General features: G+C 38.9%; 1 protein-coding gene across 2 annotated transcripts in view; it reads left to right on the plus strand.

Moving 5' to 3' along the window:
* The window catches only part of adck1 (aarF domain containing kinase 1), a 152,709-nt gene that overhangs the window by 113,552 nt on the left and 16,725 nt on the right, over positions 1-22,432 (plus strand). For both annotated transcript variants that reach the window (XM_088924578.1, XM_088924579.1), the window contains 2 exons: positions 5,888-6,037; positions 7,550-7,747. In XM_088924578.1, coding sequence (XP_088780704.1) covers positions 5,888-6,037; positions 7,550-7,747 — 348 coding nt within the window. The remainder of the gene's footprint in view (positions 1-5,887; positions 6,038-7,549; positions 7,748-22,432) is intronic.

The following is a 22,432-nucleotide window of genomic DNA, read 5'->3' on the forward strand; positions in this document are numbered from 1 at the left end:
GTTTGGAATGTCATTGGTGGTAAACATGTGCCTAGTTGCTTTATTTTGCAAGACATTCTAAATACATATTTAGAGAGCAGGAATAATTTGTGCATTTGCTTCTGCCAGCAGGGATGCCCTCGCTTATCCTCCTTTTGTATTCCACAGTCGTGAACTTGTCAGCGCTCAGACACTTTATCTTCTCTCATTTCTGGCTGGCTGCTGCCAGGGGAACAGTCTCATCAGCCTGGTGAAATGGGACAGAAAATATGATTTATTTTCTGTGCGCACTCCAGCACCATCGATTCATAAGCAGCAGAGGAAAAGGGAATCATCTCCGAATCGGCGAGAGGCAGAACCTGAACATCAAAACTCATTTTGCACTCCATTACTGCTTCTTTAATCAATTACAAATATTTGCTGCTTTGCTGATTCTTACAGGCAAATTATGCTTCGGGCATACAAATATGTACTGTACATGTTGGTAACACAAGAGTTTCAGAGAAATATACCCTGATAACTGGTTTGTACAAGGCATCCATTCAGGTGAGAATGTGCTGATACTTCATGGAGACACTATTTTTACTTTCCACAGATACATGATAAAACAAGGGACCTGAAACAGGATTATTGAGTTTCATATGTTTTTTAATGATGCTAAAGATGAACATGTTTAATTTCTTTCCTTGGTCCTTTTCTCACCTAGTGTTTGAAAATGTGAGTGCATTTTTTCATCTGGTTCAAGCTACAGAACCATGATTCTTGTGGGACATCTGTTGCGTTCTTGAGGCTTGAGGCTCAGAACACACAGGGTTAGCTGCTATTAAAATGTGTGTGCATCAAAGCCATGAAATTAGATTTTTTTCCTTACCATGAGATATCCACTGAGACAGGTGAAAATGTGGAGGAGGTGAGACACCACAGTGATTGTGGTATCTGAGAGGGATTAGATTGTGAAGAAACATTCGCAATCTTTATATTTATTACAATCTTTCTCTTTTGTCTTTTTTCCTGCGTTCCATCATGTCTGCATATAATGACACATTATTAGTGTCCATGCTCCCTTAAGCATTTTTCATGCTATATATAAGATATATTTTTTAGCTATCTACAATCATGACTCAGCTAGGATTTGTGTCCTGAAGTGGCACTAATTAAGGTACTAGGATTGCGCCCTTGTACACACTACCCAGCCTGAGTTTTCATCTTCAGAGATGACAAATCTTTAAAAAGGATGCTTTTCTGAGGGAATATGTTATGGGTATAAGCCCTCAGTGATTACTGATTTTTTCTTCCTTCAAGAAACGAATTTTCAGTCTTAGATGATGTTACATGATGAATGACAGAAATATTATTAACACTATTAATGGCCTAGTCTGTGCAGGAAGAAATGTCAGTTTTAGAAACCACACTGGAATGGGATATAACTAACTCACCTCAAGCACAAGGAAAAGAAATTGGTGTCTGTATAACAGCTTTCAGAATAAGAGAATGTCGTGATTCACATGAATAGGACCTTACTGGTTTGTCCCCATTTGATGTTTCCATTCTGATAGCAGAATGAATGCCAGTTGCTGTTCCTAGTACCCAGTGTGCCCCTACTTTTTTATTCATGTTTAAAATACAGTAGGGCATGGACATTTGTGAGGGTTCGGCGCAGAGAGCCATCTGGAATAGACACATTTACATATAATCAAGTCCCCTCCTTTACTGTCACATTATGTACTACTTACAGTATATAATATATATGATTAAAAGATCATTTTGTTGAATCTGATACCCTGATGTCTTTTAAGAAACATCTGGAAAAGAATCTTCAGATACTTTAGTTTTTTGTCACAAGTAGCCTCTTCTACTTCAATGTTACCCATTTTGTATCTATAGTTTGTTATTGCTACTTGCATGTAGTATTCAAACACTGTATAACAAATCTTTTCTATTTTTAAGTCTTTGTAAACAATATAATACTTTTGAATTTGAAAGCAACCAGGCTGTCAAAGCCTCTGATCATTTCTTAAGACTGAATAATAACCCTCGACCTTAATGTGTGACTGATGGAGTTTATGAATTATATAAAACCCCCTGGAACAGGTCATTTGTTCACTGCCCAAAGATGTGTGATTCATTTTTTATATTAATAGTTGTACCGATGCTTATTCTGTAAAGTGAAAGTCTTCAAAATGTAATTTGTCACTTACAAAACACGTTTTGAAGCATATGCAGTACACAAAAGTAATATTAAGATGTTAGTTATATATTCCACCAACATAACAACAGTATGTAACAAATGCTATGCTCTCATTTTGAACTGCAGTTCATGAGATAATGATTTAGGAAGACATCCAATTTTGTATCTAGATTGAATTTAGCACCTCCTATTCCCTTCAGCATATTTAGGAAATGCAAAGTTCTTAAGTGTTCTATTCAAATGCCTTCAGAATAATGGTTTGCCTTGGGAAATGTTTTCTTTTTTTCCTGCATGTTCTTGATAGCTCCTTTATGAACAGCAGTCGAGACTGTTTATCAGCATTCAGAACATAACAGTTTCAGGACTCTCCGCCCCCAATGTGCCTTCTCTGCAAGCACTGTTAAAAAGGAGACTCCTATAGCTTTGAACACATGTTTGAGGAGCGGTGTGGCTTGGCTCCCTTTGAGAACAAGTCTAAGGGAATCACAGCTGTCTCCGACTAGACGGAGACAAGAACTCCTGGAAGATGGAGGTGGATGTGCTTTGAAGAGATCTAAGCTTCAGTTGTGTTTCTGATGTCTACCACTGGCTTGTGGAAGTGGTGTGTTTTATACTCCTAAGCACTGCTTCTCTCAAGTCTTTAATGCTCCTTACAATGGAGGATCCTAGCACCTGCTCCCAGATTAAATAAAACATTTGACCCACCTGTCAGCTGCAAATTACAGACCCAGTGCATGGTAGTGGGCTTTCCCTCAGCAGAAGGAAAATGTTTCCGGCAAACAGCTGTCATCAAGCAGTGGGCTTGTAATTCGCGATTGGTTGTAGGATGGAAATCCTGACCTAATCCCAATTTTCCCTTGAAATCTGCATACGTCTGCTACTGTGTAAGAAGTACCAGTTGATGTTTGTTAAACAAATTAGTGGGTTCCTGAGATACAGTCTCAGGAAGATACGGGTACCGGCCTGGGATAAAATTGGGAGTTTGTGTAAATTTTTTATCACATTGGCATCTCAATGTCTGTCCAGGTTACTTTGAAGTGATAGACACAGTATCGAAAGCAGTACATTTGAAGTTACTATGTAGTAATAACAAACAGGACAGGTCGGTATTTATTAACGTCAGAATGAATAACGGCAGAATGAATGGACATCCCATGTTTTACATTCTGGGACAGGAATCCCTTAAACCCTTAACAGAAACCTCTAGAATCTAATCCCGTTTCCTTTTCATGACTAATTGAATTACATTGACCTATATTCTTCTTCCATTTTCTTGAAAGGCTTCACAGTTTGCAGTGAGGTCTGTTTGGCAGATAGGAGTAGTTTAAAACTGCCATGAGCACACTTCACTGTAAGCTAAAAGTAATTAGTAAAAAGTTCTGTGGAGAAAAAAAAAATCTTTAATTCACTTGATTTCTAAATAGCTAGAATCGGGATAGAACAATATGAATATAATGCTATTGTTACAGTTCTGGAGCAAATTATGGTGCTAATAATTAACCCAGGGTAAACTAATTGTTTGTTAAGTCAGCAGAGAATTTTGTCTGCTGTTTTATAACCTTAATATTTAACCATGAGGTCATTAAGCCAGCCTTCACTGGTGTACCTCACTGAGCCTCAACTCAGGATAAATAGGACACACAGTAACCAGAAAATAAATGGAAGGATCATCTCAAAGGATGCAACAGGCAAGAGGAGATTTGATTGGATTGTGAGAGAGACACCTATGTTTTCAAAGTCCAACACAACTACACAAAAACTGACAAACATCATCAATAAAAGAACACAGTACACTAGTATTTCAGGAGATAAGAGAGTTATTATACATTGCTTGGAAGTGAGATTGCATCAGGGATGAAAGATTTCTTGAGTCTATTACCGTTACACATGGGTACACAGAGTCATCTCCCAGATGGGTGTAGTGTAAATTCACATCGGGAGGAATGAGACGCACACTCCACAATGCTCCTGGCCTTCTTTGCAACCCTCTGCTTGTAAAGGGCATACTGTATACTGTAGGTTTATTTGATCCTACTGTAAACAAACAAATTTGATTTGCCGCAGTGATTTTGCTGCTTATCTTCACTAATTTTCCCAACCTCTTAAAATGAACAGTACTGATGTTGCCGTGTCCTTAATGAGATGTCTGTCTGTGTGTTTGCTTAGTACCCCCGCACTGAATGAGAACCAGACTTTTAAGAAAGGGGACTTTCTCTCCTACAGTATTGGAAGTACTGATTTCCAGTTGTGGAATCCACAGACTAAAGGACAGCTCTTTTTACTGTAGTTAGTGGTCCCATTCATTTAAAATGCAATTAAGACAAAGATTTAGTCTTGAGCAGGATCCTGTGTTTGATAAGACACATGCTACTTGTTTCCCCTTTTTCCCCATTTTGTCTCTACGGTAAGTCAGGAGAATTCAGTGTTGTCTAGGTCTGTAGAAAGCAGGGCTCTGGGATCTCACAGATCTGTTATTGTAGTATCTCTATATAGCCAGAAACATTTTGTTGTGTATTTGCATAATTTATTGTGAATAAATATTTGTCCTTTTTACTGCCTGGTCATTAATCTATTATCAAGAGTATTTTATTTGTCCCAGAGAACAAAGAAATCGTGTGCTATGATACAATATTTCCTGACTATAGAGGGTGTATTTTTTATTAATATTCCTTCCTGCAGTCCTCAGCATTCCTTACCCTAAATGACCAATAGCTCTTTGACATCACAGATATTTCAGACAGATAAGTTTACATTGATTTGCATTACCGGACGTATATCATCTGTCAAAACGCATGCGAGCAGCTGTTAATTCTTCTGAGTTAGAGTTGTTGCACATGGGACTTTGAGCTGTAAGCAGATTTTGCACAACATTCGCATTATGGTAAATACATATGTTTATTGATCAGGCAATTACAAAAATAGTCTACAGATCAACAGGCTTCAGTTTTGAGGCTACTCAGATTTATGCTACTGTATCTTGATAAGGAAGGGATCAATAACACACATCTACTGTATGTGCACGGCAGCACTTAGTGAATCTTTTTGTCTCCTCCCTTCCTTCTGTTTACACACACTAACAGTGTCATTGTTCATTCCTCTGTAGAGATCTTTTATCACTCTTAATCTCAAGTGAGACAGAGTGAGTGGAAATTATTTATTTTGCAGTTTCCAGGAGCACACCTTGGTTCTGCAGTTGCAAATGAAGTGTTCTTCCTGGCTGGTGCTGTCACTGTGGAATGTGGTATTATAAAGGTCTAAATGAGCAGGAACTAATTCTGTCCCTTTGCGCAGAAAACTTGCAGCCAGCGATTATCTGCTTGATCTTGGAGTGTGAGTGTAGTGGCATGAAATGTGCTTCATTCGTGCCAAAAGCCTGCTGATCTACAATGAGAACTATAAGCAGCATGATATCTGAGACTTTTAAAAATGTTTACAAACCTGATCTATGCCAGTTGGCTTCTTGTATTGGATGACATCCGTTGGTATCTCCTTTAGAAGCCTTCAGAAATATACAGTTTTAGAAGCTGTGGAATTTATAGTGAAGGCAATTGAAAGCACAATGCAAATGGTAAAGAACGACGGCAAAACTCGCCTTAATGCTGGAATGATTGTGTCCGTGCAATGGGAAGCGTACACTAATGACACTTCCTGAAGGCCATTTCTCAATTAAAATGAATTAACAATTGCTAACTGTCCCCTTTTTCTGCTGTTTTCTTACAGATTTCCCAGAACCTGGGGAAGATGTACAGCGAGATGATTTTTGTGAATGGGTTTGTACATTGTGACCCCCACCCAGGCAATGTGCTGGTCAGGAAGTGCCCGAAAACCAGTGAGACTGAAATTATATTACTCGATCATGGGCTGTATCAGGTGAGACACCGTGCCCTTTAGTGCTAGGCTTCCAGGAAGAGAATTTATCACTTATTACACACTCAATTATTCGCTGTCACAAGAAAGCAGCACACAGTTCAGTTTGGGAAACATATTACTAACTTTTTCATAGTTGAGAAAGTGCAGTATAGTTAGAAAATAGTAATATTTTGACTGTACTTTTTTAGAAATTTTTAAATAAAGATTGTGTGGCGTAAAATTGATCACTTGGGAGCATGTTGGTTTGTTGGGGTCAGAAGATATAAACACCAGTATTACAATGGGACACACTTTCACACAGGAATAAATAGATCACTTGAAAAAGTTTATCCGAAATATCTGCTTCAAGCTGAACGGAGAAACACAGTGAGATTGGGAAATATAATAAATTAAAGCAACACTTTAGATTTTTTTGTGAATATTTCCATTGTTTTATTTTTATTTAGAATTCAAGGGATTAACACACAATCAGACACAGTTGAAAAAGTAGCAACATATTATTTGAGAAAAATGGATACATGTGTCAAGTGATACTTGTTTGAGAATCAAGTATCAAACAAGCCCCTTGTTTGAGAATAATGTTTATAAAAGATTTTTGTGGTTATTTAAAAAAAACAATACTCGTTCTCCCTTATTTCCATTGTTAATTATTAATTTGTTTGGCTGACACTTTTAATCAAAGTGACCTACATGGGTAGCCGTTAATCCTGCTGTGCATTTGACTGGAGCAATCTGAATGATGTTCCAGCTCAAGAATATGGCAGCAGTGCCTCACCTGGGATTTGAACTACAACCTCCTAGTTACACGTTCAGAGCCCTGACTGACTGCTAATCCACAATGTTGCCATTGTATGAATTATAGAAATAATTTGCCATTAAAGATTCTCCCTTTTTATAGTGATTGTTTGCTCTGTGTCTTAATTCCTCTGTAGAATTTTTTCTTCCACAATACTGTAGATGTGGTTCCATTTTAATGTCGTATAAAGTGGAACACATCTTGATTCTGGCACATACAGTATAAGTCTTTTTCCTGTTAGAGATAGCTGCTCTTTTATTTAATTTTATCAACTGATATAAAAGGATCCTATATTTTTACTTACTACTCTTTAAGTTAATTCCAGCTCATTTATTTCAGAGATCCATGAAGTCCTGGTAAATTAATGTAAATGGTACACTGCTGTGCAAATGTATTATATCTTTCCAGCAACATTTAGAGCAACTTGTGGTGTTTCAACCACATGAAATAAATTTATGTGATGGTGGGCCTGATCACGTTTTAAAATGCTTTGAAACTGAGATGACTAATGGGAGTTTTGTGCCTTTCTATTTATAAATTTAAATTTAAGGCTGAAATAAAGACTTTGACTTTTAATCTGTGATTCCAGTCTGCTCGGATGTGTGAAGTTTAGAGCGTCTTTCTTCCCAGAGCCCTGTGGCATGACGAAGTGTGGGGATGCAGGCTTTCTCTGTCAGTGCCCTGACCTGGTCCCCTCTCTTCCTCTCCCCGCCAAGGTGCTGGACCAGCAGTTCCGGCTGGACTACTGCCGCCTTTGGCAGGCGCTGATGAAGGCAGACATGAAGGGCACAGAAAAGTACAGCCGCCGCCTGGGAGCTGGCGACCTGTATCCCCTCTTTGCCTGCGTCCTGACTGCCCGGTCCTGGGATTCGGTCAACACTGGAATCAGTCACACCCCTGTCACGCACGCAGAGGTATTCTGTCCTTCATTTTCTGTTGGATTTTTCCAAGAAAAGCCCACTCTTCTACAGGCCAGTGCAGGGAGGGCTGTTGCCACAGGAACCAGATCAGAGGAGCTGTCCACTGACACGGGGAGCTTGAGCCCATTCCACTGCCACAGTCTCATTCTACCCTGTGCGATCTGGCCCTCTCGACTAACGAACCCACGCTTGAGGATTTGTAACTGCTTCCTCGAGTAAAATAATTAAAATCTCAAATTAATTTGACATTCAAAACCTCAATTCAGTTCAAATAAATGAAGTCATCACTAATGCTTGGCACGGTGAAACTACACTTTTGTTTTTTTTTATGATTTCACAGTAAGTTGAAGACTAAGCCTAACTGTAAGAGTTATTTTAGATTTGAAAAAAAAATACAAGACAAACATTTGAATATTGTATGTTGTACAGCCTCATAAACATCAATTTATATTCATTAATAAAGACAGGCTATAATTGGAAGCTAAACGTATCACTACTGTATATGTGTCAGCCAAAAATAAAGGAGTTCAGGGGTGTGATTAGAAATTACGGATGACTGGGCTTGGACAAGTCTGAAGTTGTGTGTGGGAGGCTGACCATCTGTGTCGATGGGTAGTACACTTGTTTCCAGTTTGATGACGCAACCTTCAGGGTAACTCATTGTGACTGAAGATGAGATTTCATTACATCATCACAGCAGGGTCCTAAAATTTCCCCCAAAAAAGGCACTTGCACTGAAGTAAGCAAAGATATACAAATATACAAAACAAAAGCAAGAATTTATTTGCACTTCTGTTTTTAAGCACTTTAAAAAATTACAGCATTTACTTTCACCAGTACTTTATATTTTAGGAAATATATTAACAAAATTCCATGAAGTCGTTTGATAATGCCTATAAAGAACAGAATGAGGAGAAAGATTTTTTTTTTTTCAAAAACAAGAAGCTGCTAGTTATCCTTAGTTATCCTTACACTCTTCCCACTGCATCGATTTTATGCTTTTATGAGTTTTTGCAAAGAGCAGGGTTTTCAAGAGGGTTACAAAGGAGATGAGGCCATTCAGCCCCACTAACTTGTTTGGTTGCTAGTAGTTGATCTGAGGTTCTCTGCCAGGTCTTTCTTGAGCAAAACCACAGCACTGGTTTGATTTCAGCTACATTGCAGGGTAGGTAATTGCTCCTTCAGCGCCTTCTGTACGGAAGAGCCTCCTGCTCTCAGTCTGAAATGCACTTCCGCTTGTGTCCTCTGGTTCGAGGAGGTTTGAGGAGGCCTGGGGGCTGATGCTGCCCGTGCGCTTGAGGATGCTGGAAACTTGTGTCAGGTTCTCGTGCGGGGAGGGAGGGATGGCTCTCACTGGCACAGCACAGCCGATTGTCAACACAGCTGGGGCGGAGTTCTGCCAGTCATGGCTTCTTCACAGGAGCTCTCCCCTGCAGGCCTCAGGTCAGTCCTGACCTCTGTGCGGGGGGATCCTACCAGGTGTGAGAGGCTTTACTTTCTCAAGCATTAGAAAGAAATGTAAAGCACCAGAACTATAAATGATTTAGAGCTACAGTATACACACTGTATATGGGAACCACATACTTGTATATGTGCTATTTTCAGTTGTGAACAACACTCAGATGATCAAAGTAACCACCAGTTTGCAATAAACTGTTTAAATTATTGTTAAATAAATAAAGAATAATCAATAACATTTTTTCATATGCATTAATCCCTAGACAGTCTTATTTTTTTCACTTTTACTCCTAGACTTCAAACAATAGTGATAAGGTTTTTGAGGACTTACTGTACAGTATATAATGCATTCTTCATTTGTAAAATTCAAACAGAATAGTAGTTAGTGCAGCCAGGCAAAGCCGTCAGGTGGTGAAGGTGGTGGATAAGTGCAGTGCTTGAAAATGTTGGCTCTGGATTAAGAGCTGCAGCCCCTTGACCTTCCTGCTTCTCGGCAGCCGCTGCGAATGTGACAGAGCCTCTGCAGCTTCCCTGCGGAGTGACAGGAGAGCTACGTCGAATGCGTGATCTGTTTGCTTTCGTTCTATAAAAAAGAGAAACTGCACAAGCTTAACAACTTCAAGCTGACATTATAGTTAAATTTAACACGCTATAAAAATGCTCCCACTGACAATCACGAAGCAATCTGTGGGCTGGGAGGGAAGAAGAGGGTGAAGATTTGTGTGCTGATAAATTCTTTTTCTGTTGTCTCCTCCTTTCCTAAGAGGATATTCCAGGTTACCAGCTGAACAATAAATAGATTAAGTACATAACCTTATTGAAAGGGCTTTCCTTCTTCAGAGCCCCTGCATGCATGAGAGCACTCTCACCTGACATGGGCAGGTCTGCTACGTTCCACATCACAATTTTCATAATACTTTCTTCTTATTTAGAAGATAGCAAAACAGTGAACGGTGAAATTCTTCACTTCACTGCCAGTTTGTTTCACTACTCTTTCCTACAGTTCCTTTTGAGAAAACCTCAGCATGTCATTCACTAGTTTCTTCAGTCTCTTTAAATGTAGTTTGTTTCTTACAAGTATAGTCAGATTTATTGTAACACCAAAATTGCATTGTGAAAGGATGTGTTTGTTGCTAGAAGTCTATATACTTGCTCAAAGAATCCAGCCTTTTAACTTTTGCAGATTTGTAACATAAAGGAATTCTCATTTGCTATTACTTTGTCTTCTGTTAACATTGCTAAATGACATGAAGTTTTCTCCTGTACAGAAACTTCTGAACAAGCAATGTAAGTCATTCTGTCAGTGGCTTTGAGATATTTTAGCATGCAAGAAAAATACATTTTTGGTAATGTTCTGTACTGAGTGACTGGTGATTGGTTAGCCAAACCAAAGCCATAATAACATACAAAGAATTGAAGTAGAGAGATTTTCTGTGTCTATTAAAACATAACAGTGAATTTCTGTTGTAAAGACTGAGTGCTGTCTCCAGAGGCCTCTGAAATAAAAGTACTAAAACTGCTGGTACAGTGTAGCTCTTCTCTGGAATAAGAGGAATTTAAACCTTTATTTATTAGCTCCACTGAAAGTGTGCTACTCTGAACTATGATTCACATTATAGCTACATTTTGTGTGTTACAGGGCTCTTTGCAAAGTGAAAAAATAAATAGAAACTTCAAAAAGACAAACTGACCCAAAATGAAAAGGAAACTTTTATTCCTAATTTCCTGTTTAAAATTGAAAATTCTACACATAGGCTTTTTTCTGTCTCCTATCTTTCTCCATACTTGGCAGCCTGCTGATGGTTTATTCTGCTCCATGTACTGTATCTTGATATTGTGTGTGCTGCTTTCTGTCTTCTTGGGCAAGACTCAGCAGAAACAAAGAGGATTTGTAACTTGACAGGTCAAGGCCAGGATAAATAAGGGAGATAAGGAGAACAAAACTGGATATATACACTTAATAACTGTTATTGAGCTGCTCTTCTTACTGATTTTAACATTATTTAAAAATTTTAGATATAATATACTATATAGTGATAAATCCACTGTAATACAGTGAATGGCAAGAAAATATAATTATAAGTATTTTTTGGTTTTCACAGTAGCAGTATATAATATTAATAAAACATTGTAAAGGTTATTGATTGCTCTAGTTTGCCTTTAGTGATGGTACAGTATCACCCTGGGAATGGCATACTTGTATTTTTAGATCATCAGTCTCTGCGTCTTCAAATCAAGTGTGTATAGCAATTCTTGATGACTACTCAATCTTTCAAAGCCTAGTATCAGTAGTGTTAGATCTGATTCATTGGTTTTTCTCTCTCTAGATATACAGTATTGTTCCAGCTATTGTGACTATTGAAGTGTCCTTAAGAATCTACAGTAGATACAGTGGTTAACACCTGGCTAGGGTAAACATTTGAAGTTATTGGTAAGGACCTATGGTATTTACTTTGGTATTTACTATGGTATTTAATTATGGTAATAACTGTAGCTGTACTGGGTGCGAGACTCATAGATCAAAATAATTTCTGCTTTACCTTCGTTAATTAAGTTCTGGAAGAGACAGGAAGACAGAGAGGAGAGTGGAGGACACAGAAAATAATGCATGTTCCAGGCAAGAGGTCCTTATCCAGATCGTCTAGACAGACCAGGTTCGTGTTAAGTACTTGAATCTTGCTCAGAGAGCTTGCCTATCTGTTGTTTTTAGGTAACTTTAATTTCCTGTATGGAGAATCTCTTAATTAAAAAACAGCCTCTCCTGGTTTTTGGGTGCATTTTTAGTATAGGGAGATAGTTTTCCCATTCACTTTGTTGCCTCCAGATTTAGAGAGATTTAATACATGTCATATTCTGTTGTTTTAGAAGGCGGCTTTATATTCTTTTGGCCTTTGTAGGAATTATAGAGGATTTGAATACTTGATATTCAAGTCTAGGATTTTTCTGGTTGGTCAGGACATAGGCCTCTGGGGCATTTTCTTTATAAGTTTGGACAGAGTGTAACCTGTACATTGCTTGTTTATGTTGTGTGTTGTTTTGTGTGTCATTCTCATTGTTAATAAATATTTGTTGAACCCAGTGTGCCTGACTTCTTACTCTTTTCACAAAACCTGTGCCAAAGAAAAAATAACTCAGTTGCCTCTAATTATAACTCAGGTAACTTTTTGGCAAAATCTTTACAAGCTGAGGGTTATGAATATTTAATTTACTTATTGATTAATCCACTTGGGCTATTTTTGATATTTTCTATTTTCATAACTCCCTATTTGTAGCAATGTTCTTATTCAGGTTTTTGACATTTGTAACATTTATCATTATAAATATACTCATACTATGAAGATGAAAAGGAGATTGATAATGGCTTTGCCTTATTGTATGGCTGAATCCTCATCATCCACAAAAAATACTTTTCTGCTTTGAAAGCCATTACAATTAAATTACAATTATAATTGTATTGTTATTATTATTGTAATGAATTATAGCAAATTCATCATAATATCTAGGATAAGAGATGAGAGATATGAGAAAATAAATGTCTGAAATTTGTAAATGGCTTCACAGCCGTCTAAACTGGATCATCAAATTAGTTTTTCTATTATCTTTTTCTATTATTCCAAAATGAGCTGGCTGACCATGAGTTCGGAGCCTGTTCTGTAGCACATCCCTGCAGTCTTTTGTGTCTGTGTCAGGTGTCTGACTGGGGCAGCTACCTGAATCGCTTTGCCTCTTATTTGTACAATATTATTTACGGAGAGAGTGTCATTTTGAATTCAAAAGGGCAGCATATTATTACAGCCGCCTGGTCATACCTGTTGAGAAATGTAATGTTATAGCTGCTCTGGGTATCTAATTAAAAGGTTTAAAACAAGACTACCAGACTGGTGTGTCAGGATAATGAGTTGCAGAGGGTTAAGGTTTAGGAATATTCTGTATTTGCTGTGTTGTAATTGTGACCTGTTATGGCAGATGAGAATCAAGTGCTGGGTAGGTCAAGCACTCAGTCCAGAACACTCTGCTAAATTTCCCGTTATTGATGATGTGATTCTGTCCTCTTCAAGGATCAGAATTGTGTGTGAAGGTTTAAACCTGCCCTGAGGGTCTTTGAAGGCCATGTACCATCTACATAAAAAATGTATAGAGCTCTTGTTCAGGCTTTGCTCTAATTTTGATGAACTACTTACAGTAAATGTATTCAGCACTCTGGAAATACCGATACCTCTATTCACCTCTGTCCAGTTTTACTTTGAAGACAGAATTTGTGAGTCACCCACTAAGTGTTTAGTCACAGCTCACCATTTTCTTCTGACCGGTATCGAGGTGCTTTTGAACGGAGGTTAAAGCAGAAAGTTAAGGCGCATTGTGATCCATGTTCTTTGTAGTTACAGTACTAACAGCGAGCTCTTCCTTCTCTGATTTAAGTTTTAGGCACAATTAATAGACATTTCGAACTGCCTTAGAGATTTCTTGAAGATGGCTGAAAATGGACAGGAAGAGCTTGTCCTCATTGAAAACATCGGTGCTCACTAAACCTTTTTTGGATCATTGCCCACTAAGACCTTATCTGTAGGAACATTACTGACTGCCTCCTGTGTGGTCTCCTGGGAGTCCGCTTGACCCATGAGACACAGCAGAGGTGATTACAGGGCTGGTTTCATGCTAGTGAGGCTCCTTTCTGAGTGACAAGCTTCCAGGCTCTTTATTTTTTCCTACCTAGGAGAACTTGCAAGTCCCATTCTGCTGGTGTGCCAGCATTCTCTCTCTTCTGGTTTGCAGCAATCTGGTCTTTGATCATTTTGTTTAGTGTTTTATAAAAACTTTTTTAAAACATAAAATCACTTGAACATTAGCAAGGACATGATTTGAGTAAAATGAATGGTAATTCATGAATTAGGTAACAGGTATAAAAAATGCAATAGGAGGAGATGTACAACACCATGTTAATTTGATTTCCATTAAAGTCCTAAGATTCAAGACTTTTGTTAAAAAAGAGGTACCAAAGAGCTGTTCTTTGAAACACGGTAGAGCAGTTTAAGAGCTCCACTCTCACTGGAGCGCATGAGTGGCATCTGTAATGCTCTTTTTCTTTTTTTTCCTGAAGGTTAGAGACAATTATAGCAACTTGACTCTGTGTCCCGTTACCTGGTGTGAGTCAAACATCTGAGTGGTATAATGGCTCTCCCTAGAGTACAAATTACACTGTGTTAATGAGAACACAAGGCTCAGGTTCTTAAAGACCAAGGTGATTAATCACACCAGAAACCTCAATGCCATTTTCTTTTTACTTTAATTTCTTAGTCAAACTGTGATTATATCTGGCAAAAATCTCTTTGTCTTCAGAATACATACTGTAGCTAAACAAAGATTAAATTAAACAATGATTTATTATCTCACTCTCTTACAGCTGTTTTAATCATTGATATAAAACTACAGTGCATTTAAAAATATCAAAAACATTTTAGGCCCTTTTAAAAAAGTGAAAGATCAAGATACCTGATGCAAATACGCAAATATTCCTTCAATGAGAACATGGGTCACAGCAAATTTTTAGATCTTTCTCATTTTTTTTAGTTTAAATGGTTGTATTGGAGCTGTCAGAAAGAATCTGTTCAGAGCAGGAGTGACAACCAAATCCTTTCAGAAGGTAAAGCATGGAAGCTCGACCACTCTGTTTCATCAGACAGAGACCCCGGCTATAAAGCTGTTGAATATTTAAAGACCCATAAAAGAGATGAAATGTCTGCATTAGAAGAAATTTGTGCAGTTAATGTTTATTTTTTATTTAAGAGACCAATTAACTTGAACATTCATTCCAAAAGCTCACATCTTAAACTTCTGTAATATTACAAATATATTAAATAATATGAAATATGATTTATTGTAAATTTTAATGTGTATTATATATACTAATTCTTATGAGGCTCATAGCTGGATGTGCAGCTACTGGCAGATGCCTTCTGAGAATGCTCGATTTCATTTTTTGTATCTTCTAATAAGAACTTATTATTTATTTTGAAGTATGCTTTCTGCCATATTTATCTTATTAATGAGAATTTAGAATCGCAAGGGACCCGGTGGTTTCAGAGTTTTTTCTTCCACACTCCACTTTCTTCCATATTTCAGTGTTGCAGAATGGCTGTTTGATCATTGGTCAGCAGGGATGATTTTTAATTGCTTTTTTTAAATACCCACAGAGCAGCTCAACACTGCGAGAGAGTGGAATACTTAATGTGTAATCCCAGTACAACAGAGTTACAGACAATATAATTTAAGTCCTTCGCTGCTGATATTCATATAGCTCCCCACCGTAGCCCCTCATTCTGTAGGCTTCACAGTGCCCTGGTTCCACTTCATAGACATCATTCATGATTCCCATGTACATGTCTTCAAGTTTTAATTGGCTGCTATTAACCAAATCAAATGTTGCTTTAGAAAGCGTTGCACACTTAATACTTTAAGACAAGCATTGCAGCCGTCTTTGCCTCTGTTACTTTAATTGCTTGCTCTTCCCAGGTGTGCTGGGACTTACTTCCACCTTAACCCTGTGTCTGTGTCGGCCTTCCCAGCAGGCTTGGCTGGATGATTGACTAGCATAAGATTGTGGCTGAATGGCTTGACGATCATTCGGTCTGGTGAGTGGGAAGTGTGCAGCATGTTTAAAAGCTTGGGGTTATTTTTCAGTTCAGTTCTGTGCAAAGTTTGCCTGGCCTCACCCTTGCATCGCATCCCCTGATCTCGTTGAAGAGTCATTTTCATTTTGTATTTTAATTCCTTATTGGCGGCAAAGTTAACTTTAAGCACCAGAGTTTATTGTATGCTTTACGTGATAAAGGCCTTTTGCTTCACTGCAAAAAGCCACCTTTCTCATCCTGACTACTTTCAGCGCTGCTAAACATAAGTGTAGAGAGAGGAAGTGGAACCTTTTGAGATTGGCTTTTCATAGAAACTACTGTAGTCACTGGGTCATTAGGATTTGCTTCATTGACCCCTCTGGTTTGATAATTTGACAATCGATTATGAAGGATGGTGATGATGATGACCATTATTACATTAGTATGCACCATAGTTGTGTTGAAATTTACCAGTCAAGTCCTGTGGTAATTCGCTTCTTAACTGCTTAATGCTGAGTGTCTCTCCATGGGTTCTCGGCTGTGATTGGTTGTGTAAAAGCTCTGGTTAATAGTAACATGGTATTGCATATGACTGCATTTATTAGAACCCTATTTCTCTATTACTGGAGGTTCAAAGTGGTGAACAGAGTCACTTTGTACAGCTGCTCCCATTTGTACAAGACTTTAGTACAAGTGAGTAATGCACAGAGAGTCTCCTGACTGAGTGTTCTCACTGCATGTCAAGATGATCTAAATATTACTTTTTAAACACTGCTTGGTATTGCGCCTGTAATAGGAACCTTTTTTTGTGTTTCACACCCGGCTTTAAGAGCTGAAAGTGAAGTGAAAAAAAAGTCTGGGTAAGAAATTCATTCTACAGCTCTCGTGGAGACCAGACTTCTTGATCTTCTTCACTAGAACATGTTGAGTCATTCATTCATTAAGAATGTCACCTGACAGCAGAAGAAACCACTGTTTAACTTATTACCCAAAGGCATAGTCCAAACATCTGTACAGTATCTCTACAGGTCTCTTGCTGGGAATGCATAAAGTGCAGTGTTTAGTTCATTCAGATGCTGGTTAATTCGCACAGAAAGCATTTTGTTTCATGTTCTACATCATTGTCTTGTAGAGCTCTTTCAGTTTTCTGAAACATAAGAAATTTGCAGGGAGGTTTCAATAAGTACTTCAGATCAAATTCCTGGAGCATTGGAATCTAAACAAATCCAAGTGAGAAGCAGACCCTGAGGAAATGGACCTTTGGAAAAGATGTGTATGAATTTGAGAAATGCAGGTTTTTATTCTTTGGATACTGATGTACTTGTAATTGTACATGAATGACTTGAAGTGTCATCAAAGCCATTTAGCTATTTTGGAGCACATCTGTTAAATGTGCGGAGGTCAACTGTTTCAGTACACAGGATTAATTGAATGCTATCTTACTTAGTGATATTCCAGTTCATTAGGACTGTAATCAGTTGGTAAGACCTAAAGCTCTGTTGTGTGCAAACAATCAATGCACCGATCTGACAGCCAATTGTACTTTTTACATTCACTTGCAAAAGTATCCATGTAATTAACCAGATAGGCTGGAAAGGTTTGGTAGAATGACTATGTTATATGTTTTGCATATGAACTAACCTAAGTGTTGTGAAGCTACAGCTGGAGAAGTTACATTAATCCTACTAATTATTAGTTAATGAAATGAGGAACCAGTTGTTACAGTGTTCTGTTAGCATTCAAATGCAGCCTCATAATATTTATTCAACGTGAAAATTTAAACAGTAATTAATTTTTTTAAAAGTTGGATATAGAGCTTTGTTGCCTAGTTACCCACTAAATTAATTTTTGGGATGATTGTAACCAGGGGGCAGTGAACAATTTTTCAGAGACAGACCAAGTGCATCACAGTGAGGGGTGACGAGAGAGAGAACTAAGAGCCTATTTACTACTGTAAGAAAGTGGCAAAACCATAAAACTTATTCAATAATTTCATGTGGCTTCATAGCACATTAAATTAATTATTAGGAAGCATATCCACAATTTTCCTCATTGGTGTAACATGCTACAGATTATTTAAATGCCTTGAATTATACCATGCTTATGCATTAGCTTCAATGTCTTCATCCGCAGGAATTGCTAGTTATGGTTCCTAATTAAAGCCAAGCATTAGAAGGCCCTGTGACCCTGTGTGACCCAGAACAGCCTTGTTCCTCCAGTGTCCACTATACAGTAGGTGTCCTTCATCCTTAAGGAATATAAAAAAGCCTTTTTCCTCATGCACTGGAGGCACAAATTTCAAATAACATAAGCCGTGGAAAGCTAGGAGGAGTACTGTATGTTTCATATCACATTCTGAAAGGAGGACAATTCAGATGGATTTATCTTATCAGTAATAACCGCCACTCACCTATTCTGACCAAAATTCAAAATTAAAGAGTGCATCAGGGCTAGAGTGTGTTTTGACATGAGTGGATGCTGTGTATTGTGAAGTGCATTTGTCATTGAAGTGGGTAGGATAGTGTTGCACAGTAAACACAATACAGTCTGACTGCAGCAGAGAGGTTGATGTCAGAGTTTCTCAGTGCTTTACAACCACGCAGCAGTTATTACACTGGGATATAGTGTACAGATCAATCTCATTTTGCGCTGTTAAGAGGTCCCAGTGGAAAGTCCCTAGGCCTGTTTTCATATCTTTCTGATCACGAACACCAGAAGAAGAGTCTCGCAGCCTCCAGTCACTTATGTCACTGTCGTGTCACGCAGACTGAGAGACTTCAGCAATTATTTGTAAAGTGTCCAAACAGTTTTTCGTTATTCTGTCATTCTGTGTACCTTCGAAGTCAAGTGGCTCAAACCGTGGATAAATATATTTCATGTTTAGCGTTTACCATTCAGCTGAACAAGATCTGATGGACTGGGGAGTCTGTGCATGCCTTGGCCTTCTTACTGTACATTCTTGAATTGATCACTGTAATCAATTACTTCCTCCATTGTGGATACTGGCCTCTCACTTTCTCTGTTGTCAGTACCGTTAAGTAAGAAGTTAGGCAGCAAAAGTGAATAATAGATATATATTTAATGTTCTAATAGTGTATTGAGAACACAATTTTTTATTATTTTTGTGTGCATAGAATACACATGCACGTTACAGCTGTAGGTAACTAGGAAGTGTCTCTAAGAGGTTAGATAAAGATAAAGTGTGCAACACCTGGCTGAGATGTAGGGGGTCCAGGGGTTATATAACAATTTCTTTCATTGCTTTACCAGAGTAACCAGAGACCACTACACCTGCAAGCTTACAGTCTGATATAAAACATAGTTTATTACTATAATACAAATGGTTGAAATATATTCATTCATTTTTAATCAGATCAAAGGGAGAAACGGGCTTGTGATGGGAAAAACTGCTTGTATGATCCCAGGGGTCTTCCCCTCCACACTGCCTTCTCATTCTGTCATTCCTTAAGCTAACTGAAAGTTTCTCTTTTAAATTTATCTCCTCAGTCTGATGGAGGAGAAAGAACTGTTCTATTGAACAAACACCTTTACCTCTGGAGGCTCAGTTAGGCCCACAATCATATTCTCATTGTTAGCACTGTGTCTGTTATCTAAAATTGAGTTTATTCTAAAATGAAAAAAGTAACTACTGAGCTTTGAGCCAATGAATGCCAAGTGAAAATTAAGACCCTCTAGGCTCAGGAAGGTAATGAATGTGAAGATTTAACCCCTTTCCCTCTAAATCCAAATGAATGTACATTTTACCTTACTAGGGTTTCTAGTTAAGGAAGTTAACAGGACAGAAAGCATTTCCCTTGATAATCCAAGTAATTAATTTAAATAAATAACTTCCAAAATATCTTTTTATTTTTTATCTTTAAGCAATGGACTTTTGCCTTGGATTTGAACTTATTTTTTAATATCCACAAAAAATAAGGATTTCTTTGTCCTGTTGACTTTTGAAGAACATTGATGATAATGAGAATATAATTTTTCATCCTAAATTAAGGAAACTCTGGCTTGGTTTGAACAAGAAGCAAGAAAAAGAAAAGAAAAGAAAAAAAATATTTTATCAACAATGAAACTGAAGTTGTGCAGTCAGCTGAAATCAAACTTTATGGAAATTGTATTGGGGTAGGGGCCAGGTAGGGGGAGCTAAGGAGGTGGAGTCGGAGAATATGAGGAGGCGGGGCCTGAGAGCATGTGGAGGCGTGGCCAGAGAGCACGAGGAGACAGGGCCTGAGAGCATGAGGAGGTGGGGTTGGAGGGCATGAGGAGGCAGGGCCTGAGGGCATTGACTTGTCATGGTAATCAGAAGACAGTTGGGAGGCAGACTAAGCCATAGAATATTCTTCCTTTGAAATCTGGGAGGAAGATCTAAGCAGTTGAAAAAATATCAGTATGGATTCAACCTGAGAGCAGGATTATCTATGCTGGGGCTTTGCTCCAGGCCTGATATAGACAGCATCAGCATTACATTTGGGGAAGCTCAATTACTTGCATTTACGCCAGGAAATAAGTTACATGCCTCACTCCCAACTTTAGCATCAAAATTTGCAATCACAAAGAGGCTGACTGGTGTGGATCCTGAGGTGGAGAGATCTGACAGGGTGATTACACTTCATGCATATCATGCCAGTCTCTTGGAGCTTACTCGAGAGGCTGACGATGTGCTGTCGGTCTGTCTGGACTGGCCATCAGATGAGCTAGAACTGGAGCTTCCACTCTTTCAACTGCAGTCCAGTGTCTCAGGGCAACTGTAAGGCAGGTTCCACTGCTGAGAGAACGTGCTCTGCTCATTACATATCGCATTCAAACAGCCCCTGGTGTCAAGACTTGGACCAGGACATAGCGGCTGCAGGAATGCAGAAAGCAGCTGATTCAGGAGGAAAGCAAGGAAATGCTGGAGCTGGGGGTGATTTACGAATTGTGCAATGAATGGTGCAGTCCCACTGTGCTTGTAGCCAGGCTTGATGGGACTGTGTGGATGGTTTTGTGTAGATTATCGAAAGGTATATGCAGTTTCCCATTTGATGCTGCTCTGTGCCACAGGGTGATGAGCGACTGAGATGGCCTAAGCACCAATTCATTTGTTTCCAGAGTCCTTTCAGAGTCATCCTTCTTCACTATGTTTGTATTATACCAGTTCATGACAATGCCCTTTGGTTTTCACAGAGCCCTTATTACCTTCCAGAGACCGATGAATAAGAATTGAGTGTCCAGTTCTGTTCTCACTCCATAGGGGAGAATGGTACAGTGCCATTAAGAAAGAGTTCTTTATTAATGTTTATTAATGGGCCCCCATTAAATTCCTGTGCTCTGGTACTACTTGCTGAGCATGCCCTTTGACCACTGTACTGATCACCCTAACTTCAGTAGCTACAAATGCCCAGGTCACACTTTGGTATATTGTCCTCCAGTCCATTTAAGGGCAGTTTATTGGCCTGGGTCACAGAACCAATGTGCTAATCTTCTTCCACAGACGGAGCACATGGGCCCTGATACTACTCTTGTGGTAGAGACATCGGAAAGAGTCAGCCAGAGGAGCTCAAAATGAGCTCAGGGTCATCGGGGTAATCAGGAGGCAACTGGGACTAATATGGGAGAGACTTATCAATATGTCTTTTCCCTGCCCTGTGATGGACCGATGTCCTGTCCAGACTTTGTGAGTGTGTCTGTCCTGTGATGGATCGGCGTCCTGTCCAGGGTGTACAGGGTGTGTCTGACCTGTGATGGACTGCGTCCTGTCCAGGGTGTGTGACTGTGTGTCTGCCCTGTGATGGACCAGTGTCCTGTCCAGGGTGTACAGGTTGCCTTGCACCCATTGCTTGCCAGGTGAGGCTTCAGCTTCTGCCATGACTCTGTACTGTATAAAGTGGTTGGGAAAATGGATGGACAGATACATCTGTAGTAAGGATAATGTATGATATATCTGTAGCAGGGATAATGCCTATAAGGAAAGCCAGGAAGATCTGAGGTAAAAGCAGATTAATTTTGATGGATTCTGACTGTACAATAATGCACCGTACATTTTGGACACTAAAAGGTCAACTCAAAAATTGTACCCCCCCCCCCCCCCCCACACACACACAGACAGACACATTTTGAAGCAGTTGAAAAGTGCAATGTGGGCTCTTGCACAATTGTTCCATCACTTTCAAATAAATTAGCCTTTATTATAGAACATTTGCTGGGCCATTTTCTAACCGATGTAAGCCTTCGTCTCTTCATGGGAATCCGTGTTACAGTCTGGCTCCTACTGTGCAAGACATTGCTGAAGTGGTTGGGCCTGTCATTCTGGACTGAAGCTGACTCCTCCGAATGCAACAAAAAAAAGGTCAGCTGTGAACCCAGGCTGCCCTCTTCATGTCAGATTTTTTTTATCATCATAAAAGACATCATTATTCTGTCTGAAGTTTTTCAAGTCTGTCACTTGTTACAGCACTAGACGGCACAGTCTCCCAATTAAGCCGACAATGCTGAGGGCTGAACTCATGCACAGTTCACATACAGCGGATGCTGTGCGTGATTAAAAACAACAGCAGTAACAGAAAGCCTTTGTTGTCTGGAACAGTAGTGGCAAAAATGAGCAGTGCTTGATCTCAGTGTACCT

Source organism: Atractosteus spatula, chromosome 9 (genome assembly GCF_055471065.1).
Source record: "Atractosteus spatula isolate fAtrSpa1 chromosome 9, fAtrSpa1.hap1, whole genome shotgun sequence".
NCBI classification, from domain to species: Eukaryota; Metazoa; Chordata; class Actinopteri; order Semionotiformes; family Lepisosteidae; genus Atractosteus; species Atractosteus spatula.